Source organism: Camponotus vicinus, unplaced genomic scaffold, assembly GCF_025532165.1.
Source record: "Camponotus vicinus isolate PSW18456_S1 unplaced genomic scaffold, iyCamVici1.0 SCAF_5, whole genome shotgun sequence".
NCBI lineage: Eukaryota > Metazoa > Arthropoda > Insecta > Hymenoptera > Formicidae > Camponotus > Camponotus vicinus.
In genome coordinates this window covers 3,148,126-3,173,621 of record NW_028141977.1, presented here as the reverse complement: position 1 = coordinate 3,173,621, position 25,496 = coordinate 3,148,126, and the positions used below count along the sequence as shown (strand labels likewise).

The 25,496-nt window shown below is 25.8% G+C and overlaps 2 protein-coding genes across 2 annotated transcripts; both read right to left on the bottom strand.

Annotated features, from left to right (window-relative positions):
• Nucleotides 1-1,581: 1,581 nt before the first annotated feature.
• LOC145971854 (uncharacterized) lies at nt 1,582-3,853 on the bottom strand. The gene is made up of 5 exons (XM_083099916.1): nt 3,772-3,853; nt 3,334-3,491; nt 2,605-2,614; nt 2,415-2,511; nt 1,582-1,684 (listed from the first exon to the last, which is right to left on the bottom strand). The coding sequence occupies exons 1-5, from the start codon at nt 3,851-3,853 to the stop codon at nt 1,582-1,584; spliced, it is 450 nt and encodes a 149-aa protein (XP_082956042.1).
• Nucleotides 3,854-9,625: 5,772 nt separating this feature from the next.
• On the bottom strand, nt 9,626-15,181 carry LOC145971853 (uncharacterized). The gene is made up of 5 exons (XM_083099915.1): nt 15,094-15,181; nt 12,291-12,448; nt 10,639-10,654; nt 10,455-10,569; nt 9,626-9,731 (listed from the first exon to the last, which is right to left on the bottom strand). The coding sequence occupies exons 1-5, from the start codon at nt 15,179-15,181 to the stop codon at nt 9,626-9,628; spliced, it is 483 nt and encodes a 160-aa protein (XP_082956041.1).
• Between the last annotated feature and the right edge of the window lie 10,315 nt (nt 15,182-25,496).

Below are 25,496 nucleotides of genomic sequence, written 5' to 3'. Positions count from 1 at the left end.
TAATATTTTATATTAATATATACATTTATACACGAAATTTTTTTCAAGCATCGATTATTGTATTGCGAGAAACAATTCTAGCCCTATTTCAAATTAGAACTTTGTCCGAGTATTTCAAATGCTGTTATAATTATCACAAGAATTCTATCAAAGATTTATTTATTGAATTGTATTGCATTTCCTTGGCCATAAAGTCGGATTTTAACGGAATTTTTAAATAGAAATACGATTATAACAGATTAAAATAGGTTGTGTATATTAAGGTTAGATATACGATTGTACACAGCTTTACATATTATACATATAAATGTATATAATTTAGTTGCAACAAAAAATAAAATGTATAAAACTATATTACATAATATTATAAATTTTAATATTACTAAAATGAATCTCTCTCTCTCTCTCTCTTTCTCTCTCAACTTATAAATATTAATTATTAGATTTAGTGTATTGATTCTATTAATTTGCTATTAATTTTTAATCGTATTCCTGATGCTTAGTGTTTCTTATTTTTATTTGCTGATTTATTATACATTCCTTCTCATTAAAAAAAATGATAATTTTAATTCTATAAATGAAAACAAATAGAGAAAAACTAATACATTTATTTATTTTCACATACACATACTAGCATTTGACAAAAACATATCTGCATCATGTAATACAAATAGAAATACTTTTAAGATATGTCAACTGAATAATTATGTGACTATAAAAATTGACTATAAAAATAAAAGTATGAGCGATTTATTTTTTTACAGTGTTATATGTATCGTACTTATATTAAGAAAACATTACATCATCAATACATTATACATATTAATATATAAAACGTTTCTTAATATTTTATTAGTATAGATTTAATTAATAAAAGGAATAATAATATGTAGATGCGCAAAATCTATATTTATAAAATTTATATAAAAGATTTCTTTTTGTGTCCATCATCAATGAAATTTTATAAATCATTTTTGTATGAGATGATTTGCATTAATATTTCAAAGAATATAAAATAAGTACAATTTCCCCTTATTAATATTAATAACATTATAATTTATATTACATATAATATTATATATTACTATATCTTTATAATATAACATATTAATATAATATATATATATATATATGTATATATATATATATATAATGTAATATTATTTGATATATTACATAATATATCTTATAATATAATATTATATAACATTACATCTTTGTAATATATATTATATATATTATTTATGAGCTATATTTTTATCTTTATAGATATTATAATTTTTATTAATTGTGATATAATCTATTTATCCATGAATAAGATGAAATTTTGTCTATTATATTTATATGTGTTACACGTATTTTTCATAATATAAGCTTCTTAATGTTTCGTCAAAATATTTTGAAAAATATCTTATAAAAGCGACTATTTTATATCTCTTTTTATTTTTTTTTTTTATATCTCCTTTAAATAATAGCATTACAGCTTACAAACATGCAGAATAATGAAATTTTCACTCGTCTTACTATCTTAAATATTATAACAATCGCATTATAACTTATAAATGTACTAGAAAATTAAATTTAAGTCTCTTCAATATTGTACTCTTCAATATTGTTATCAGTAGGTCTTATCAATTTCCATTCATAAGTGCTTTTGTACCATTGATGATAAGGTTCATATATTCTGTAAATAGATAAGAAATAATAAAAAGCAATTTATATCTCTATATTATATTTATTATATAATATATTCTCTTTTATATTTTTATTAAGATATTTTAGTATTTTTACAATTATATAATTTAAATTAGAATAGTTTCCGTTTAATGAATAATATTGCTGTACCATGGCATACAAAGTATCTCAATCATCCTTTGTCTAAAAAGATTCTTTTTTAATTTAGATTTGATTTTAATTTAAATTTGTTTTAGTAAAAGTACCAAAAATAAGTCATTTGTGTTTATTAATTTATAACTTTATTATACATCTTTATGATCAATTGTTATATTTATTATTATTAATTAATAATAATGACTTCAAATAACACATAATATAATAATCATATGTTCCTTTTAATAATTTTAAGTTTACTTTTATATAAAAGCAAATTTTAAATCAGTTAAGAAAGAGAAATGTGATTATTATTCGTGAAGTTTATTTTGAAAGGAATTTTCTTAATCATTTACAATTCGGATGTAATTATGGGCTATAATTGGCTTTAATTGCTATTTCAATTATTTTTTTTTAAGAAAAAAAGTTAATTCCGAAATTTGTCAGATAATTTATTGTTAAAATTAAATTTATTAACTTCAATTCTTTATTTAACTTCAGTTTTTCGTGAATATACTTTTAATAGTTGAAAATCTTCGAATGTAAAAAAGTTAGATTAATTAGTTAATCGAATGTACTATTACCTTTTACTCCAGTCAACTATTTGAAGCACTGTCATATAAATAGACCAAAGAAATAAGCTTAAGACGATGATTTTTACGATAAAGGTTAACTGATTCTGAACATCAATTGATAATATTAAATAAACGGTTAGTACCGTTATGAAATTTATACATATCAAATATAATATTGTAAAAAGAGGAATACAAATTTTCCAAAGCATCTGAAACAATTTATTCCCATCTTTGTAATATTATTATATTGGTATCATATGAACACATTTAATGAAAAATACTTTAAATAAATTATTTTAATACTTTAAATAAATTATTTTAATATTATTATAAATAAAATCATCAAACGTAAAAATGATAAAACATCCTCATCAGAAATTATGTTATCATTTTGTTTCTTGATATATTCTTATTTATTTTACACTGTAATTTATTTGTTGAATTGTTATGATTACATCTATAAATCATTCCGCGTACGTTTTAAATTCTTTTGAATTTGTCATCGAACATTTCTTCACACTTTAATTATTATAGACAGTCTACCCTTCCAAATATGCCAAAAGTTTAAAATCTTTATTTAAAAATATCAAAAAATTATAAACTGATCGTACATATAAATAATATAATGTAAGTTCTGTTACCAAGCTTTATTATTACTGTGGCATATGTTTATATATGAATTTTGATTTTAACGATTTTAGCATTTGTCTTAAATTTAATATCTACTTATTATTTTGTGAAATCATCTTTTCTAAGTTGTAAAATCTATATATATATATATATATATATATATATATACATATACATATTACATATATACATATATATACATATATACATATTAAAATAAAATGTTTTTATTTTTCTAAAAGCTAGCTCGCTATTTTCTACAATTTTCTAACGGTTATAAGATCTTTTGTGACGTTACCTTTGATAATAATACGGGCCGTATTTCTAATGGATAGCGAGCATTACAACATGGGCAATAAAGTATATCTTCTTTATTTGCTATCTCCTTCAGACAAGAAACGTGTAAATATCCATTTGCACAGTTACATACGGGTATGAGTTTTCTACTATTCACATCTATCATAAACAGATTTATATACATAATATATTTTTTAAATAATAATGTTAAATTTATATAATATATATTCAATCCTTTTAAAAAATAAATTATATAGATACATATTTTTATGTGTGTTTATTTGTGTATGTGTGTGTGTGTGTGTGTGTGTGTGTAACGCATAAAAAAGTTTATAATACAAAATACATAACGCTGATTTAAAAAATTTTTATTCCGCAATTATCTTTGTAAAGAAAATTTATTATACTGCGATTATTTCATAAAAATAAAACTGCGTACCTTTTTTACAATGCAAACATGATGACGATCTTGGTGCGATCCGTTCATCTTCCATGGAAGAAAATTCAGGGAGTTCATTCATTTTTAATTGTATTATTAAATTATTGAGCAATAAACTGTTATGTAAGCTTTTGTTATAATAACGGATTAATACGTCTTATGAATTTAACTCTTTACGTTGTCACTGTATGGTTAATCTCTTGATACTGCTAACTTTCATAATGTTCTGATGATTTATTTACATTTATTCTTCTGACAACAACAGTCGCTGAAAATATTAAAGACTTTAAGATTTGAACGAGAGTCAACGAGAGCGAGAGAGAGAGAGTGAGTGAGAGGGGTGGGGAAGAAAGAAAGAAGAGAGAAAAAGGGTATTTTTTATATTCAACGAACACATCATGCTTGTAGCACAATTATATGTTATATTCTATATAATAATTTCCATTATATATGTACGTATATATTCTTAATTTATATTTCTCGATTTGATCAAAAGTTTAATTTATCGAAGAGCATTTGCAAAAACACCTGTTTTTTGGCCCATTTGGATCTTAAATTATAAAATCGAATTGTGATCTAATCCATATATTAACATAAAATCTTATGTTAATATATGGATTCGCTTGCCGATTTTTGATAACTTTGACAACTCTTCATATCTCTGAAACCGTTCCTATGTTCAACTTAAAATTTTTCCCAGATAAATACATCATCAATATTATTTAGATCACAATGGTTCGATCCGTGAGGTCCACCAAACGGGCGAAACTTGTGATTACTCTTTATATTCTCCTTATATTCATAATTTACTTTCTTTCTGAGATTTCATTCAATGATTTTTAGCGATATTGTTGTTTTTCTTATAGGAAAATGTAATTTTTCTACGAACATCAAAAAGACATGAGACGGTCGGGATGACTTTCTTAATGATTTTTATGAGACGATTCGATATTTCGATTGTGATATTGTGTATGTTACCTTTATAGAAGAATAAAATATTCCTTATTAGGTTGAAACCATTGTGCCGCGATAGTAATCCGTTTGAAAAGCTACTTGTGTGTATGTGTGTGATTTCTTAAATCTTTACAACTTTTCCCTAGTCGCATATTGCTTTAGATGAAAAATTTTTATTTTGCAATATCTTTCCATTAAATCATAATAATTTTTTTTTAATTTACAATTGCAATAAATACAAATAAATACAATTAATCTTATGGTAATCTTATGGTAATGTTGAATCTTATGGTAACAATTGCACAAGCAAGCTTTTAATTTCATTTTAAATTATAATTAATATCATATGATAATATAATATAATAATATAATAATGTACTAATATAATTCCAATGAAAAAAATTATTTATGAAATTTTCTGGCTTATAAATTATTTTAAATATTCATCTATTTGAGAATTTATGAAATTGGTTACGCCAAGTATTTTTAACTAAAATTTACTTTATTTTTTTATTTTATATTATTTTAAAATGTTTAAATTTTGAATTAATTTCTGAATTTAAATATTAAGCGGACATAATTAACTTATTATTAATTTAAACAGAAAATGCATAATTAAGATGGTTATATAAAAAATCAATAACATTATTTATATTAAGATTTATTAATTTCCATAGAATACTGCCAAGATAATCATTAATATTCTCATAATTTGACGGTTTGAAATTTAACTTCCATTCGGAAATTTGGATTGGGAAAATAATTTAACTGAGATACCGATACAGAGATATTACAATAGTCGAATGTGTGTGGGTGTGTGTATGTGTGGAATAATAATCGTAAATACATAAAGTCTTTAATACTGAAGATCCTGAAATATTGTAAAAAAACAAAATCTAATGCATAATTGTTTACATTAATGATGTTATTGTACCGATAAAAATTAAATTCGTTAAAATAATGCAAGATCACATTTGCTTGTTCATTCATATGGCAGTAAATATAAGTATTACAGATTATTATAATTATTGTGCCAATATGTGTGTAAAGCAAGTTGTAATTTCCGATTATTAATTTATCAGTATTAAGTCACATTGTCATTATTCTTCAACACACAGGCAATGTTAATCATAAACAGAAGAATCCGAGTTTAAGAGACAAGTGTTAATAACATGTGTTTATGATTTTGTCGTATGACGACAAATAGTTATTCAATGCATGTTACAGTAACATTTAAAGCGCGACAAGATAAATTGTTATGAATTACTGAATTACTGTTATGAATTAATTCATTTCCATGTAAATAATTATTATTTACAATATTTCTATCCAAACGAAATACATTGTAATTATCGAATTTTATCTCCACATCTACAATGCTATAGATTAGCCATATTTCAATTAAATTAATGACATCAAACTATTTAGAGATCAAGGATAAATTGTAGCGCAAATCGGTAAGACTTCCGAATAGCCCCTACCTCCGAATTTGATGAAACTTCCAGCATTTGAAGACTATAACAGAACACATTCACACCATAAAGGATATTTTGCGGAAACGAGTAGAAGCAAAGAAACTCAAAAAAGAAAGTTTTCATATATTTCGCAAAAGATACTTATATAAATATCCGAAACGTATACACACACACACACACACACACTTTGTAATAAATCATCATTTTTCTCAACCTTCATTGATTTTACAAATATTTTATTTGATTGTGGATTAGAATATTATATTGCAGTTAGTCAAATTTAAAGATAGCTGTCTGTGGGATTTATTTAATTTGATATTGCGTTCATTTTGGAGAACCGTATGTAACTTGTATTAGATTTGCATTAGTTTTATTTTATACGAAGGATTTTTCTTATTGTCAGGGTTTAATTTGTAGAGTTTATAACGCGCCGTGTGTTTTTTCTTTTACAGGCTGTTACCTCGGTTAAGCTTGTCCAAATACATATTTTTCGTCACTGTAAAGACCATTAAGATCTCAACTTTCCATCGAGTTGCGCATCTTTGACTTCATTTCTTCTTTTTTCAATTTGGTAATGAATGTGGACTTGCGTGTTAGATTTCGTTTCGTTCTTTGTTTCCGAGGTAACAGCGTGTTCTTTGTTATATACTGCGGATATGGGGGTGGGTGGGTTTATATTATTCGGTTTTCCGTTTGCGAATTTTCGGATATTACGGTTAATGCTTTGCGCTCTCTTTTAATTTGTGTTGTTGAATTATCCGTTACTTTACGTATGTTTGCTTCTGACTATTTTGACTTTGTTAACACCGTTTACTTTAGTTTGCGTTTTCCGAAACTTATGTACAATTTACCGTTGACTTTTTATCTTTAATTTTATGTTTATTACATTCACTTTGCTATTTGACATTGAGAAGGATCCGAATTGGATTGAAACGTAGCGTTTGTCACGTTTAAATTAAATAAACATTGTCACATGGTTTATTAAATTGAAATAACTGTTCTATTTTTGCATACATTTCACCATTGCTCAGGTCCTTAAAGCCTTTTAACTAATTTTTATTGATTTTATCTAACGGACCTTTATTCTCATTATAATAATTTAAAGATACGTTCATTATTTTTTCTTTTGTATGTTTTTTATGCAACTGTAGAAAGGAACAGAAACTTATCGCTTACAGGAGAATGCTAACTACTTGTCTAAGCATTAAACAATTTTTATTAAAAAATAAAAATTAACTTGGGTTATATTAGAATCTTCTTAGAGTAAAGAAAGAGACAAAAGGCCTTTTTCTCTCCCTTTTGCAATATAATAAAATAATAATATACAAGTTTTTCTTTGTACTTAAAAATTCGTATGTCGAAAGCTATTTAGGAACTGGCAGAAATAGAGGAAATCTCTTGACAATTGTGTAGTCATATTAAAGGCAAAAGAGATGAAGTGTTCTATTTTTAGAAAACTAGGACATGATTAAAAATGCACATCATATTTCGGATTCTATCCATTATAATATGTATGAAAATCAAAGTAAATGATTGTATAATTGTTATTAATTTTTTTAAATTATGATTTTTTAGATCTTTTTAGGATTAAACATTTCTATTTAAATGCAATCTCTTTTCAAATCATCTTCAAATTACAGTTGGACAATTTTTCCTAAATATATTAATATTTTATATTAATATATACATTTATACACGAAATTTTTTTCAAGCATCGATTATTGTATTGCGAGAAACAATTCTAGCCGTATTTCAAATTAGAACTTTGTCCGAGTGTTTCAAATGCTGTTATAATTATCACAAGAATTCTATCAAAGATTTATTTATTGAATTGTATTGCATTTCCTTGGCCACAAAGTCGGATTTTAACGGAATTTTTAAATAGAAATACGATTATAACAGATTAAAATAGGTTGTGTATATTAAGGTTAGATACACGATTGTACACAGCTTTATATATTATACATATAAATGTATATAATTTAGTTGCAACAAAAAATAAAATGTATAAAACTATATTACATAATATTATAAATTTTAATATTACTAAAATGAATCTCTCTCTCTCCCTCTCTCTCTCTCTCTCAACTTATAAATATTAATTATTAGATTTAGTGTATTGATTTTATTAATTTGCTATTAATTTTTAATCGTATTCCTGATGCTTAGTGTTTCTTATTTTTATTTGCTGATTTATTATACATTCTTTCTCATTAAAAAAAATGATAATTTTAATTCTATAAATGAAAACAAATAGTGAAAAACTAATACATTTATTTATTTTCACATACACATAGCATTTGATAAAAACATATCTGCACAATGCAAAGAAAGACTTTCAAGCTATGTCTAATGAATAATTATGGGACTAGTGAAAATTGACTACAAAAATAAAAAAATAAGCGGTTTATATTTATTTTTATTACAATGTTATATTTATCGAATTACATTAAGAAAATGTTACATCGTCAATACATTATAATATAAAAAATGCATTCTTTTATTAATTTATTTAATATTTTATTAGTATAAATTTAATTAAGAAAAGAAATAATAATATATAGATGCGCAAAATTTATTTTTACAAAAAATTTATATAAAAAAATTATATAAAAGATTTCTTTTTGTATTTATCATACATATTAATATAAAACACGTTTTTTAATATTTTATTAGTATAGATTTAATTAATAAAAGAAGGAATAATAATATGTAGATGCGCAAAATCTATATTTATAAAATTTATATAAAAGGTTTACATAAAAGATTTCTTTTTGTGTTCATCATCAAAGAAATTTTATAAATCATTTTTGTATGAGATGATTTGCATTAATATTTCAAAGAATATAAAATAAGTACAATTTCCCCTTATTAATATTAATAACATTATAATTTATATTACATATAATATTATATATTACTATATCTTTATAATATAACATATTAATATAATATATATATATATATATATATATATATATATATTTATATATAATGTAATATTATTTAATATATTATATAATATATTTTATAATATAATATTTTATATAACATTACATCTTTGTAATATATATTATGTATATACATTATTTATAAGCTATATTATTATCTTTATAGGTATTATAATTTTTATTAATTGTGATATAATCTATTTATCCATGAATAAGATAAAATTTTGTCTATTATATTTATATGTGTTACACGTATTTTTCATAATATAAGCTTCTTAATGTTTCGTCAAAATTGTAAAATATCTTATAAAAGCGACTTTTTTATATCTCTTTTTATGTTTTTTTTCTATATCTCCTTTAAATAATAGCATTACAGCTTACAAACATGCAGAATAATGAAATTTTTACTCCTCTTACTTTCTTAAATATTATAATAATCGCATTATAACTTATAAATGTACTAGAAAATTAAATTTAAATCTCTTCAATATTGTAATCTTCAATATTGTTATCAGTAGATGGTCTTATCAATTTCCATTCATAAGTGCTTTTGTACCATTGATGATAAGGTTCATATATTCTGTAAATAGATAATAAATAATAAAAAGCAATTTATATCTCTATATTGTATTTATTATATAATATATGCTCTTTTATATTTTTATTAAGATATTTTAGTATTTTTACAATTATATAATTTAAATTAGAATAGTTTTCGTTTAACGAATAAAATTGCTGTACCATGGCATACAAAGTATCTCAATCATCCTTAGTCTAAAAAGATTATTTTTTAATTTAGATTTGATATAAATTTGTTTTAGTAAAAGTATCAAATTAAGTCATTTGTGTTTATTCATTTATATCTTTATTGTACATCTTTATGATCAATTATTATATTTATTATTATTAATTAATAATAATGATTTCAAATAATACATAATATAATAATCATATGTTCCTTTTAATAATTTTAAGTTTACTTTTATATAAAAGCAAATTTTAAATCAGTTAAGAGAGAGAAATGTGATTATTATTCGTGTAGTATATTTTGAAAGGAATTTTCTTAATCATTTACAATTCAAATGTAATTATGGGCTATAATTGGCTTTAATCGCTATTTCAATCATTTTTTTTAAGAAAAAAAAATTAATTCCGAAATTTGTCAGATAATTTATTGTTAAAATTAAATTTATTAACTTCAATTCTTTATTTTACTTCAGTTTTTCGTGAATATACTTTTAATAGTTGAAAATCTTCGAATGTAAAAAAGTTAGATTAATTAGTTAATCGAATGTACTCTTACCTTTTACTCCAGTCAACTATTTGAAGCACTGTCATATAAATAGACCAAAGAAATAAGCCTAGGACGATGATTTTTACGATAAAGGTTAACTGATTCTGAATATCAATTGATAATACTAAATAAACGATTAGTACCGTTATGAAATTTATACATATAAAATATGATATTATAAAAAGAGGAATACAAATTTTCCAAAGCATCTGAAACAATTTATTCCCATCTTTGTAATATTATTATATTGGTATCATATGAACACATTTAATGAAAAAATAATACTTTAAATAAATTATTTTAATATTATTATAAATAGTATCATCAAACGTAGAAATTATGAAACATCGTCATCAGAAATTATTTTATCATTTTGTTTCTTGATATATTCTTATTTATTTTACACTGTAATTTATTTGTTGAATTGTTATGATTACATCTATAAATCATTCCGCGTACGTTTTAAATTCTTTTGAATTTGTCATCGAACATTTTTTCACACTTTAATTATTATAGACTGTCTACCCTTCCAAATATGCTAAAAGTTTAAAATCTTTATTTAAAAATATCAAAAAATTATAAACTGATCGTACATATAAATAATATAATGTAAGTTTTGTTACCAAGCTTTATTATTACTGTGGCATATGTTTATACAGGTTGAGCCATTTTAATTAACGCACGCAATTATTTCGGAAACAAAGCATTTTAGAGAAAAATGTTTCAAACAAAAGTTTTATGGTTTCGAGAGGGCCATAAGAGGGTATCATTGGTTTGACCTTGAAGAGTTATTTGAAGGTCACATGAAGGTCACCTTCAATTTCTTAAATGGAACCTACTATTTGTCATTGCATATTCTTGTAGCTTATCTCGAGAGCTTTCCAAAACACTATAACTAAGTACCTTTTCGTTAAGTACTTTTTGAGTTATGAGGCTTGAAATAATTTCTTAATTTTACATAAACCGTAAAATATCTTGTAAAATATTCATTTTTCGATTATCTTACCTTAATACTTTTACGTACAAAATAATGAGAGGAATCAATTGGTGTAAAGAAAACACATAGTTGTTTTTAAGAAAAAATATGGAATTGTTAATTGCAAATTATATATTTTTTCTTCAAAACAACTATGTGTTTTCTTTACACCAGTTGATTCCTCTCATTATTTTGTACGTAAAAGTATTAAGGTAAGATAATCGAAAAATGAATATTTTACAAGATATTTTACGGTTTATGTAAAATTAAGAAATTATTTCAAGCCTCATAACTCAAAAAGTACTTAACGAAAAGGTACTTAATTATAGTGTTTTGGAAAGCTCTCGAGATAAGCTACAAGAATATGCAATGACAAATAGTAGGTTCCATTTAAGAAATTGAAGGTGACCTTCATGTGACCTTCAAATAACTCTTCAAGGTCAAACCAATGATACCATCTTATGGCCCCCTCGAAATCATAAAACTTTTGTCTGAAACATTTTTCTCTAAAATGCTTTGTTTCCGAAATAATTGCGTGCGTTAATTAAAATGGCTCACCCTGTATATGAATTTTGATTTTAACGATTTTAGCATTTGTCTTAAATTTAATATCTGCTTATTATTTTGTGAAATCATCTTTTCTAAGTTGTAAAATCTATATATATATATATATATATATATATATAAAATTTTATTTTAATATGTATATATATATATATATATATATATATATATATATATATATATATATATATATATATATTATATATATATATACATATTAAAATAAAATTTTTTTTATTTTTTTAAAAGCTAGCTCACTATTTTCTACAATTTTTTAACGGTTATAAGATCTTTTGTGACGTTACCATTGATAATAATTCGGGCCGTATTTCTAATGGATAGCGAGCATTACAACATGGGCAATAAAGTATATCTTCTTTATTTGCCATCTCCTTCAGACAATAAACGTGTAAATATGCATTTGCACAGTTACATGCGAGTATGAGTATTCTGCTATTCACATCTATCATAAACAGATTTATATACATAATATATTTTTTAAATAATAATGTTAAATTTATATAATATATATTCAATCTTTTTAAAAAATAAATTATATAGATACATATTTTTATGTGTGTTTATGCATATACACTCGTCAAAAAAATTATCGCAACACGCAATTAATATTAAAATTTCACCTAAATTCAAATAAGCGTATCTCCGCGAAAAATTATCGCATTTGAAAAATTTTTTTTTTGTTTTAAAGGGTAAAGTCTCCACTTTAAGAAACTTTCGTTAAATTTTGATTTCATTCTCTCTCCCTCTCTTCATCCCTTTAAAAGTAAGGACGTGTTTTTTTTTTCAAAAAATTGCAAAGTTTGACGAACTCTACGGGGTGTACTAAATTTTTTTCGTCAATATCATCATAACTATCATAAAATATGGACTTTTCTTTACAAGTTTAAAAAAAAATTGAAGCCCGTGCGATTTTCTTTCGCGGAGTTACGGCGTATCAAAATTATCTATGCATTTTTGTGCAACCGCCAATTTGTATTAACCGATGGGCACCACGGGGACCACTCCACATAGCGTATCGCTGTCATTCCGGGAGGTAATAAAATTATGGGATTTGTGCGTTTATATGTGGATATTCCACCCCTAATTTTCGTTTAAACGAAGAATTTTTGTTTTCCGAATGAACAACAGTATTTTTAATACTGTGAAGTTTCGTACGTACTGAAGTAAGTACTTACAGTACATAATTTCACAGTACTGAAGTTCTTACAGTACATAACTTCACAATACTGAAGTTCACACAGTATACACTGTGAAGTTATGTACTGTACTTACTTCAGTACGTACAAAACTTCATAGTATTAAAAACACTGTGTTGTTCATTCGGGAAACAAAAATGCCTCGTTTAAACGAAAATCAATGTGCGCAAATTATTGCTCTTTTGGAAGAAGGGGCAAGTCAGGCACATGTTGCAAGGCGAATGGGTGTGCATCGGGCCTCAATCTCTCGAGTTTGGGCTCGTTATGAAGAAACAGGCGGATTTCGTTGGAGAAGAGGACAAGGTCGAAGACGAGCAACATCAGCTCGAGAAGATCGTCTCATCGTAAACGCGGCAATACAAAATCCAGTAATAATTGCGCGACAAATCGCTAATGACATTCTGCCGTACAGACGAATAAGCGATCAAACAATCAGGAATCGTCTGCACGAAAGAAACTTCAGTTCGCGAGTTCGTGCTCAAGTACCAATGTTGTCTGTGGCTCATCGACGTAATCGTTTACAATATGCACGCAGTCATCAGAACTGGACTGCAAGACAACGTATTGTTCACTGACGAGTCGCGATTTTGCCTCTTCGGTTCTGACAGAAGAGTTCGTGTTTGGCGTCGTCAGGGACACCGTTTTGAAGAGAATTGCGTCGAACCTGTTCGAGCATTTGGTGGTGGTTCAATTATGGTATGGGGTGGAATATCCACACATAGACGCACAAATCTCGTAATTGTACCACCTCCCGGAATGACAGCGATACGCTATGTGGAGGAAATTTTGCGTCCTCACATAATTCCGATGCGTCGTCAAATGAGGCGCAATTTCATTCTAATGCAAGATAATGCTCGTCCACACACTGCCAGGATTACAGTTGACTTCTTCGAAGAAAACAACATCGAGGTGTTACCACATCCAGCGATGAGCCCGGATTTAAATCCCATCGAACATCTGTGGGATATAATGGCAAGAAGGCTGCGTGATTTGGAGAGGCAGCCAACCAATCTCCAGCAATTGAAAGCAGCTCTACAGCGAATTTGGTTCGAAATTCCGCAGGCCACAATTAGAGCTTGCATTAATATGCGTGAGCGCCTGCAAGAGGTCATCCGAAGACGAGGCGGAAATACACATTTTTAAATACATACAACATACATCCCTTTTCCAACACACACACACACATACACACACACACACACACACACACACACACATGATGGGCAAAATCCGATCAACAACCTCCCCGTGGTGCCCATCGGTTAATACAAAAGTTGGCGGTTGCACAAAAATGCATAGATAATTTTGATACGCCGTAACTCCGCGAAAGAAAATCGCACGGGCTTCAATTTTTTTTTAAACTTGTAAAGAAAAGTCCATATTTTATGATAGTTATGATGATATTGACGAAAAAAATTTAGTACACCCCGTAGAGTTCGTCAAACTTTGCAATTTTTTGAAAAAAAAAACACGTCCTTACTTTTAAAGGGATGAAGAGAGGGAGAGAGAATGAAATCAAAATTTAACGAAAGTTTCTTAAAGTGGAGACTTTACCCTTTAAAACAAAAAAAAAATTTTTCAAATGCGATAATTTTTCGCGGAGATACGCTTATTTGAATTTAGGTGAAATTTTAATATTAATTGCGTGTTGCGATAATTTTTTTGACGAGTGTATATATATATATATATATATATGCATAAACACACATATATATATATGTGTGTGTGTGTGTGTGTGTGTGTGTGTGTGTGTGTGTGTGTGTGTGTAACGCATAAAAAAGTTTATAATACAAAATACATAACGCTGATTTAAAAAATTTTTATTCCGCAATTATCTTTGTAAAGAAAATTTATTATACTGCGATTATTTCATAAAAATAAAACTGCGTACTTTTTTTACAACGCCAACATGATGATGATATTGATGCGATCCGTTCATCTTCCATGGAAGAAAATTCAGGGAGTTCAAATTCATTCATTTTTAATTGTATTATTAAATTATTGAGCAATAAACTGTTATGTAAGCTTTTGTTATAATAACGGATTAATACGTCTTATGAATTTAACTCTCCACGTTGTCACTGTATGGTTAATCTCTTGATACTGCTAACTTTCATAATGTTCTGATGATTTATTTACATTTATTCTTCTGACAACAACAGTCGCTGAAAATATTTAAGACCTTGGGACTTTAAGATTTGAACGAGAGACAGCGAGAGCGAGAGCGAGAGAGAGAGAGAGCGAGAGAGAGAGAGAGAGAGAGTGAGTGAGAGGGGGGGGGAAGAAAAAAGAAGAGAGAAAAAGGGTATTTTTTATATTCAACGAACATATCATGCTTATAGCACAATTATAATATGTTATATTCTATATACTAATTTCCATTATCTATGTACATATATATTCTTAATTTGTATTTCTCGATTTGATCAAAAGTTTAATTTATCGAAGAGCATTTGCAAAAACACCTGTTTTTTGGCCCATTTGGATCTTAAATTATAAAGTCGAATTGTGATCTAATCCATATATTAACATAAAATCTTATGTTAATATATGGATTCGCTTGCCGATCTTTGATAACTTTGACAACTCTTCATATCTTTGAAACCGTTCCTATGTTTAACTTCAAATTTTTGCCAGATGAATACATCATCAATATTATTTAGATCACAATGGTTCGATCCGTGAAGTCCACCAAACGGGCGAAACTTGTGATTACTCTTTATATTCTCCTTATATTCATAATTTACTTTCTTTCTGAGATTTCATCCAATGATTTTTAGCGATATTGTTGTTTTTCTAATAGGAAAATTTTAATAGGTAATTTATCTTCGAACATCAAAAAGACATGAGACGGTCGGGATGACTTTCTCAATGATTTTCATGAGACGATTCGATATTTCGACTGTGATATTGTGTATGTTACCTTTATAGAAGAATAAAATATTCCTTATTAGGTTGAAACCATTGTGCTGCGATAGTAATCCGTTCGAAAAGCTACTTGTGTGTATGTGTGTGATTTCTTAAATCTTTACAACTTTTCCCTAGTCGCATATTGCTTTAGATGAAAAATTTTTATTTTGCAGTATCTTTCTATTAAATCATAATAATATTTTTTTAAATTTACAATTGCAATAAATACAAATAAATACAATTAATCTTATGGTAATCTTATGGTAATGTTGAATCTTATGGTAACAATTGCACAAGCAAGCTTTTAATTCCATTTTAAATTATAATAATTAATATCATATGATAATATAATATAATAATATAATAATGTACTAATATAATTCCAACGAAAAAATTATTTATGAAATTTTCTGGCTTATAAATTATTTTAAATATTCATCTATTTGAGAATTTATGAAATTGGTTACGCCAAGTATTTTTAACTAAAATTTACTTTATTTTTTTATTTTATATTATTTTAAAATGTTTAAATTTTGAATTAATTTCTGAATTTAAATATTAAGCGGACATAATTAACTTATTATTAATTTAAACAGAAAACGCATAATTAAGATGGTTATATAAAAAATCAATAACATTATTTATATTAAGATTTATTAATTTCCATAGAATACTGCCAAGATAATCATTAATATTCTCATAATTTGACGGTTTGAAATTTAACTTCCATTCGGAAATTTGGATTGGGAAAATAATTTAACTGAGATACCGATACAGAGATATTACAATAGTCGAATGTGTGTGGGTGTGTGTATGTGTGGAATAATAATCGTAAATACATAAAGTCTTTAATACTGAAGATCCTGAAATATTGTAAAAAAACAAAATCTAATGCATAATTGTTTACATTAATGATGTTATTGTACCGATAAAAATTAAATTCGTTAAAATAATGCAAGATCACATTTGCTTGTTCATTCATATGGCAGTAAATATAAGTATTACAGGTAATTATAATTATTGTGCCAATATGTGTGTAAAGCAAGTTGTAATTTCCGATTATTAATTTATTAGCATTAAGTCACATTGTCATCATTCTTCAACACAGGCGTTGAGAATCATAAACAGAAGAATCCGAGTTTAAAAGACAAGTGTCAATAACATGTGTTTATGATTTATACCTGTTTCTACCAACGTCGTTTAACTTTAATCTTAGCTTAACTCACTCTTCGTCTCCTCCTAACTGGTTTCTTTAGAAAAAAAACAAAGAATGAGTTAAGTTAAGATTAAAGTTAAGTGACGTTGATAGACACAGCCATTAGTCGTATATCGACAAAAAGATATTCAGCGCATGTTACAGTTACATTTAAAGCGTGATAAAATAAATTGTTATGAATTGTTATAAATTGCCATTAATACGCCATTTCCATGTAAATAATCGTTATTTGCAATATTTCTATTCAAACGGAATACATTGTAATTATCGAAACATAACTCTACATCTACAATGTTATTGTTTATTTCAACTAAATTAATCGTCAAACTATTTAGAGATCAAGAATAAATTACAGCGCTACTCGTTATAATTTAAATATTAATTCATGTTCACGTTCTGATAATACACTACAGGAAAGCGAGTCAGTTTTGTTAGTTTAGAATCATAATTAACTTCAACAATCTTAGACACATCGTTTTTGTAACATATAATTTTATTTGTTTCGCCAAAAAATTTCGACGCGTATCTTTGTAATAAATCCAATCCTTACGCGTGATTTTGTAATGATCAGAGTCGGGATCTTGGTGCCGTTTTCTCCACTCCAAGTGCATGCTGGCGGCCGAGCGCCGCGAAAAGCATCATCTATGGCGGTCTAGTGATGATAACAAAGAGGGCACCGTCGCGTAGAAAAAAATATGTATATATTAACATAGAATATATGTTTATTTAATATTATACATAATATATAAAATGATATAATAAAATAATATATATATTATATAAAATATAAAATAATATAATAAATTATTATATTTTTTTTTCCATCACTAGACTGTAGTGTAATTTAACAATTACATATTTTTTCTTCGAAACAACTATGTGTTTTCTTTACACCAATAGATTCCTCTCATTATTTTGTACATAAAAGTATTAAGGTAAGATAATCGAAAAATGAATATTTTATAAGATATTTTACGGTTTATGTAAAATTAAGAAATGATTTCAAGCCTCATAACTCGGAAAGTACTGAATGAAAACTAACTTAATTATAGTGTTTTGGAAAGCCCTCGAGATAAGCTACAAGAATATGTAATAAAATGACCTTCACATGACCTTCAAATGACTCTCCAAGGTCAAATCATTGCCACTATTTGATGGCCCCCTTCAAGCCATACAACTTTTGTTTAAAACATTTTTTTATTTAACGCACCGTTTCGGAGATATTTGAGCGTATTATTTAAAATGGGACACCCTGTATGTATATATGTACATTATGTGTACATGAAATTTTTTTCAAGCATCGATTATTGAATTGCGAGAAACAATTTTAGCCATATTTCGAAGTAAACTTCGTTTGAGTTTCTGAAATATGATATGTTATAATTATCGCAAGAATTCTCAAGATTTATTTATTGAATTGTATCACATCTCTTTAGCCATAAAGTGACATTTAGATTGAATTTTACAACAGAATAACGATTATAACAGATTAATTTAGGCTGTGCATATTAAGGTTAGATATATACAATTGTACACAGCTTTAGATATCCAAATTATACATATTATTGTATATATTTTCATATTATTGATATTATTGTATATATACATAATTTATCATTGTACATTATACATATAAATGTACATAATTTCGTTGCAACAAAAAATTAAATGTAATATTGTAAATTTTAATTACTAAAATGAAACTTTCTCGACTTATAAATATTAATTACTGGATTTAGTGTATTGATTTATTAATTTGCAAATAATGTTTAATCTTGATGCTTATAGTTTTTTATTTTTATTTGTTGATTTATTATATATTCTTTCTCTTAAAAAAAATGATAATTTTAATTCTATAAATAAAAACAAATGCGAAAACTAATACATTTATTTATTTTCACATACAAGCAATTGATACATATCTGCATAATGTAAATAGAAATACATTTATGTTTACTGAAAAATTACGTGACTATAAAATAAAAATTGGCTATAAAAATAAAATAATGAGCGACTTATATATTTATTTTTATTATAAAATTATATTTATCGTAATTACATTATGAAAACACTACACCATCAATACATTATTACATAAAAAATATAATTTTTTGTTATGTTATTTAATATTTTATTAGTATAGATTTAATTAATAAAAGAAATATAATATGTAGATGAGCAAAATGTATATTTATAAAATTTATATAAAAGAATTATATAAAAGATTTCTTTTCGTATCTATCATTAAAAGAAATTGTATAAATTATTCTTGTGTAAGATAAATCGATTAATTTTTCAAAGAATATAAAATTAGCAATTTTCTCTTATTAATATTAATATCTTTATAATTTATATTCTATATAATATTATATATAATATTATATATTATACCTTTATAATATATTATACCTTTATAATATATTATAACATAATATTGTAAAATATATTAATATAATATATATAATGTAATATTATTTAATATTATATATTTTATAATATAATATATTACACAATATTATATCATTGTAATATATATTATATAAATTATTTATGAGCTATATTATGATCTTTATATGTATTATAATTTTTATTAATTGTGATATAATCATACATCTTTTTATCTATGAAGAAGAAGTAATTTTGTCAATTAAATTTACATGTGTTACACGTATTTCTTAATGATGTAAGCTTCTTACAATCGTCAAAAATGTAAAATGACTTATAAAAAAGGATTTCCTATATCTTTTTCATGTTTTCTTCTAAATTTTAGTCATTCTTTAGTATTTTGAATGTGAACATTGTATCGTTTTATGTATTTCAATTTAGTGCTATTGTACCATTGATCATAAAGTTGATATATTCTGCAAATAGATGAGAAATAAAAAACTCATATCGTTATATTTATTATATAATACATGCTGTTTTATATTTTTATTAAAATGTTTTAATATTTTTACAATTATATAATTTAAATTAAGAATCATTTCCGTTTAATGAATAAAATTATTTTACTATGGCATACAAAAGTATCTCTATCATCCTTAGTTTAAAGATTCTTTTTTTAATTTAGATTTGATATAAATTTGTTTTAGTAAAAGAACCAAATTAAATTAAGTTATTGTTTATTATTTTATATCTTTATTGTACGTCTTTATAACCAATTCTTATATTTATTATTACCAATTAATAATAATGATTTCAAATACTAAAATATATATAATATAATAATCATATTTTCCTTTTAATAATTTTAAGTTTACTTTTATATAAAAGTAAATTTTAAATCATAATCATTTACAATTCGGACAGAATGAATGACTATAATTGATTTTAACTGTTTTGTTAAGAAAAAATTAATTCCAAAGTTTATCAGATAATTTATTGTTAAAATTAGCTTTCTTAACTTGAGTTCTTCGTAAATATGCTTTTAATAACTGAAAATCTCCGAATGTAAAAAGTTAGAATAATTTAATAATCGAATGTACTCTTACGTTCTACTCCAGTCAATTATTTTATGCACTGTTATATAAACAAGATAAAAATATACACTGATACTGATGATTTTCATGATAATGGATAACAGATGGATATCCTGGACATCAACTGATAGCACCGAATAAATCGCTAGACCACCAAGCATAAGGTATGAAAATATCAAACATTGTATCATAAAAAAAGGGACACAAACTTTCCGAAGCATCTGAAACAATTTATTCCCATCTTTGTAATATTATTATATTTGTATTATATAAGTACATTTAATAAAAAATTAAAAATTCTTTTAATAAATTATTATAATATTATTACAAATAAAATTATCAAACGTAAAAATTATAAAACATCTTTAAAATGATTTTATTATGATATATTTTACTTATTTTACACTGTAATTTATTTATTGAATTATGATTACAACTATAAATCATTCCGTTTAAGGTTTAAATTCCTTTGATTTTGTTATTGAATATTTCTTCACATTTTAATTATTATAAGCAGTTTGCCCTTCAAAATATGCCAAAAATTTAAAATCTTCAATTTAAAATATTCAAAAGAATTGTAAACTGATCGTAAATAATATAATGTAAATTTTGTTACCAAGATTTATTATTGTAACATATATTTATATATGAATTTTGAGTTTAACGGTTTTAACGTTTTTCTCAAATTTAATATCTGCTTATTATTTTGTGGAAACAAATTTCTTAAGTTGTAAAATCTATATATACAGGGTAGACTATTTTAATCAATACACGCGAATATCTCAGAAACACTGCATTAAATCGAAAAATGTTTCAGAAGCCCTCGAGATGTGCTGCAAGAATATGTAATAAAAAATAGGGAGTTCCATTTAAAAATTTAAAGTGACCTTGCCCTGACCTTGACAACGCTACCCAAGGTCAAACCAATGGTACCCTCTTATGTCCCCCTTCAAGCCATACAACTTATATCTGAAACATTTTTCGATTTAATGCAGTGTTTCTAAGATATTCGCGTGTATTGATTAAAATGGTCTACCCTGTATACAAAGTGTTCGGAAATTCAATCGTCAAATTTTCAGAGATTGTCGGGGGCACCATAAGAATCATTTTTTGCAAATGAACCTGGGGTCGGAAACGTGTCATTACATCGCTACGGCATACGGAGTGTTCGAAAGAGTCGGGACCACGAAATATCACAAAAAATAGGTTTTACAAAAAATTGTTTTAAAGTTGTAAAGGTGTAAGGGTGTAAAAAGGTCTATTTACTGGCGCCATGTGTTTGATCTTGGATGGCGTCGTCAAGGTCACGACAAGGCCATCTTGAATTTTTAAAATGGAACCCTCCACTTTTTATTGCATATTAGAAATCAGAAATAAAATACTTTATTTTCTAGATGATGATTTCAATCGGATACGTGCTTTAACAACAGTGCACAACAGTACTGTTTGAAGTACAAACTCAAGTCTACAAAAAAATGAAGGTTTTTATTTGCTCGAATGTCTGTAATAAAGAAAGGCTCAAAATATTATACGCATCGGTCAGTTATAAAAGTAGATCCACCATCATTTACCACTTCTACCTTCATTCGCGGATAATAATACGATAGCTACAGTCGTCGACTTATCAGGAAAAACTTTATAACTTCAATAACTTCGAAACGGCTTACTTAAAGTTGATACAATTGGTGCTTTGAGGTCTCGAGAAGGGCTACAAGAATATGCAATAAAAAGTGGAGGGTTCCATTTCAAAAATTCAAGGTGGCCTTGTCGTGACCTTGGCGGCGCCATCCAAGGTCAAACACATGGCGCCAGTAAATAGACCTTTTTACCTACAACTTTTGTTTGAAACAATTTTTTGTAAAACTTCTATTTTTTTGATATTTCGAGGTCCCGACTCTTTCGAACACTCCGTATGCCATAGCGATGTAATGACACGTTTTCGACCCCAGGTTCATTTGCAAAAAATGATTCTTATGGTGCCTCCGACAATCTCTGAAAATTTGACGATTGAATTTCCGAACACCCTGTATATATTAAAATAAAAATTTTTTTATTTTTCTAAAAGCTAGCTCGCTATTTTTTACAATTTTTTAACGGTTATAAGATCTTTTGTGACGTTACCTTTAATAATGATTTGCGCCGTATTTCTAATGGATAACGAGCTTTACAACGTGAGCAATAAAGTATGTGTTCAGTATTTCCTATTTTCTTCAGACAATGAACGTGTATGAATACATTTGTACACTTACATGCGGATATGAGTTTTCTCCTTTTCACATCTATCATAAACAGATTTATATACATAATATATCCTTTAAGTAATAATGTTGAATTTATATAATATATATCCAATCTTTTTAATAAATAAATTATATAGCCACATACTTTTGTATGTGTGTGTACGTGTGTTTGAATGAGCATAACGCATAAAAAAGTTTATAATAAAATACATAACGCTGATTCAAAAAGTTTTTATTCTGCAAGTATCTTTGTAAAGAAAATTTATTAAACTCTGATTGTTTCATAAAAATAATACTGCGTACCTTCTTTACAATGCCAACATAATGACGTATCCTCCGATCTTATTGAGATCTGTGCATCTGTCATGGAAGAAAAATCAAAGTATTCAAATTCATTCATTTTTAATTATATTATTAATTTATTTAGCAATAAAGTCTGTTATGTAAAATTTTGTTATAATAACGGATTAATAAATCATAAATCTAAAAGTTTTATGAATTTAACTCTCCACGTTGTCACTGTATGGTTAATCTATTTATACTGCTATCATCGATATTGTTCTGATGATTTATTTACATTTATTCTTCTAACAACAATAATCACTGAAAATACTTAAGACCTTGAGACTTTAAGATGCGAGATAGAGAAAGAGGGGAAAGAAAGAAGGGAGAGAGAGAGAGAGTATTTTTTATATTCAACGAACATATGATCATGCTTATAGCACAATTATAATGTGTTATATTCTATATAATAATTTTAATCATCTATGTACGTATATTCTTAATTTATATTTCTCGATTTGATCAAAAGTTTAATTTATTAAAGAGCAATTGCAAAAGCGCCTGTTTCTTCGCTCATTTGGTGGACCTTACGGATTAAATCGAATTGTGATCTAATGATAGCTTATGATATATGGATTCGCTTGCCGATTTTGATAACTTTGACAACTCTTCATATCTCTAAAACTGTTCCTATGCTCAACTTGAAAATTTTCCTAGAGAAATACATCATTATCAGCTATTATTTAGATCACAATTTGATTCGACCATAAGGTCCAAACGGGCGAAACTTTCGGTTGCTTTTTATATTTTCCTTATATTCATAATCTACTTCTTTCCGCTTCCATCCAATGATTTTTAGCGTTATTTTATTGTTTTTTTAATAGGAAAATATAAATTTTCTACGAACATCAAAAATACATAAGATGGTTAGGATGATTTTCTTGATAATTTTCTTGAGACGATTCGATATTTTGAGTGCGATATTATGTGTTACCGTTATAGATGAATAAAATATTCTTTATTAGGTTGTAATATCCCTTATTAGGTTGAAACCATTGTGCCGTGATAGTAATCCGCTCGAAAAATTACTTGTCTGAGGTTTCTTAAATTTTTACCAACTTGTCCCTCATCGCATATTGCTTTAGATGAAACATTTTCGTATTGCATTATATTTATATTAAATCATAATGAATTTTTTTGAAAATTTTACAATTGCAATAAATAGGCAAAAGAGATTAAGTGTCCTATTTCTAGAAAACTAGAACATGATTGAAAATGCATATAATATTTTGGATTCTATCCACTATAATATGTATGAAAATCAAAGCAATTGATAGTATAATCATTATTAATTTTTTTAGGATTGTACTATGATTTTTTTAGATCTTTTAAGAATTAAATACACTTCTATTTAAATGCAATCTCTTTTCAAATCATCTTCAAATTACAGTTGAACAATTTTTCCTAAATAACTTAATATTCAGCTATATAAAATTCCGAAACTATTAATATATACATTAATATATACACGAAATTTTCTTCAAGCATCGATTATTGAATTGCGAGAAATTCCAGCCGTATTTCAAAGTAAACTTTGTCCGAGTTTTTCAAATATGCTGTTATAATCATCACAAGAATTCTCTCAAAGATTTATTTATTGAATTGTATTGAATTGTATCCTCCTTCGTCATAAAGTCGAATTTCAACGGAATTTTTCAACAGAAATACGATTAAACTAGATTGTATATATTAAGGCTAGATATATGATTATACAATTTCAGATATTATACATATAAATGTATAGAATTTTGTTGCAACAAAAATAAAATGTATAAAACTAAATTACATAATATTAAAAATTTTAATATTACTGAAGTGAATCTCTCTCGACTTGTAAATATTAATTACTAGATTTAGTGTATTGTTTTATTAATATGTAAATAATTTATAATCGTGTTCCTGATGCTTATAGTTTCTTATTTTTATTTGTTGATTTATTATATTTTCTCTCTCATTTCAAAAAATGATAATTTTAATTTTATAAATAAAAACAAATAAGCACAAAAAATTAATACATTTATTTATTTTCACACACACATATTTGCATTTAAACATATCTGCATAATGTAAATAGAAATACTTTTGAACAATGTTTACTGAATTACGT

Bases quoted from the DNA above. Each gene is read 5' to 3' on its own strand.
- LOC145971854 (XM_083099916.1), bottom strand. From the start codon at position 3,853: ATGAATGAACTCCCTGAATTTTCTTCCATGGAAGATGAACGGATCGCA. The intron at 3,492-3,771 runs GTACGCAGTTTT...TGTTTATGATAG, and splicing joins ATGTTTGCATTGTAAAAAAG to ATGTGAATAGTAGAAAACTC. The intron at 1,685-2,414 runs GTAATAGTACAT...ATCTATTTACAG, and splicing joins ATAGTTGACTGGAGTAAAAG to AATATATGAACCTTATCATC.
- LOC145971853 (XM_083099915.1), bottom strand. From the start codon at position 15,181: ATGAATGAATTTGAACTCCCTGAATTTTCTTCCATGGAAGATGAACGG. The intron at 12,449-15,093 runs GTACGCAGTTTT...TGTTTATGATAG, and splicing joins ATGTTGGCGTTGTAAAAAAA to ATGTGAATAGCAGAATACTC. The intron at 9,732-10,454 runs GTAAGAGTACAT...ATCTATTTACAG, and splicing joins ATAGTTGACTGGAGTAAAAG to AATATATGAACCTTATCATC.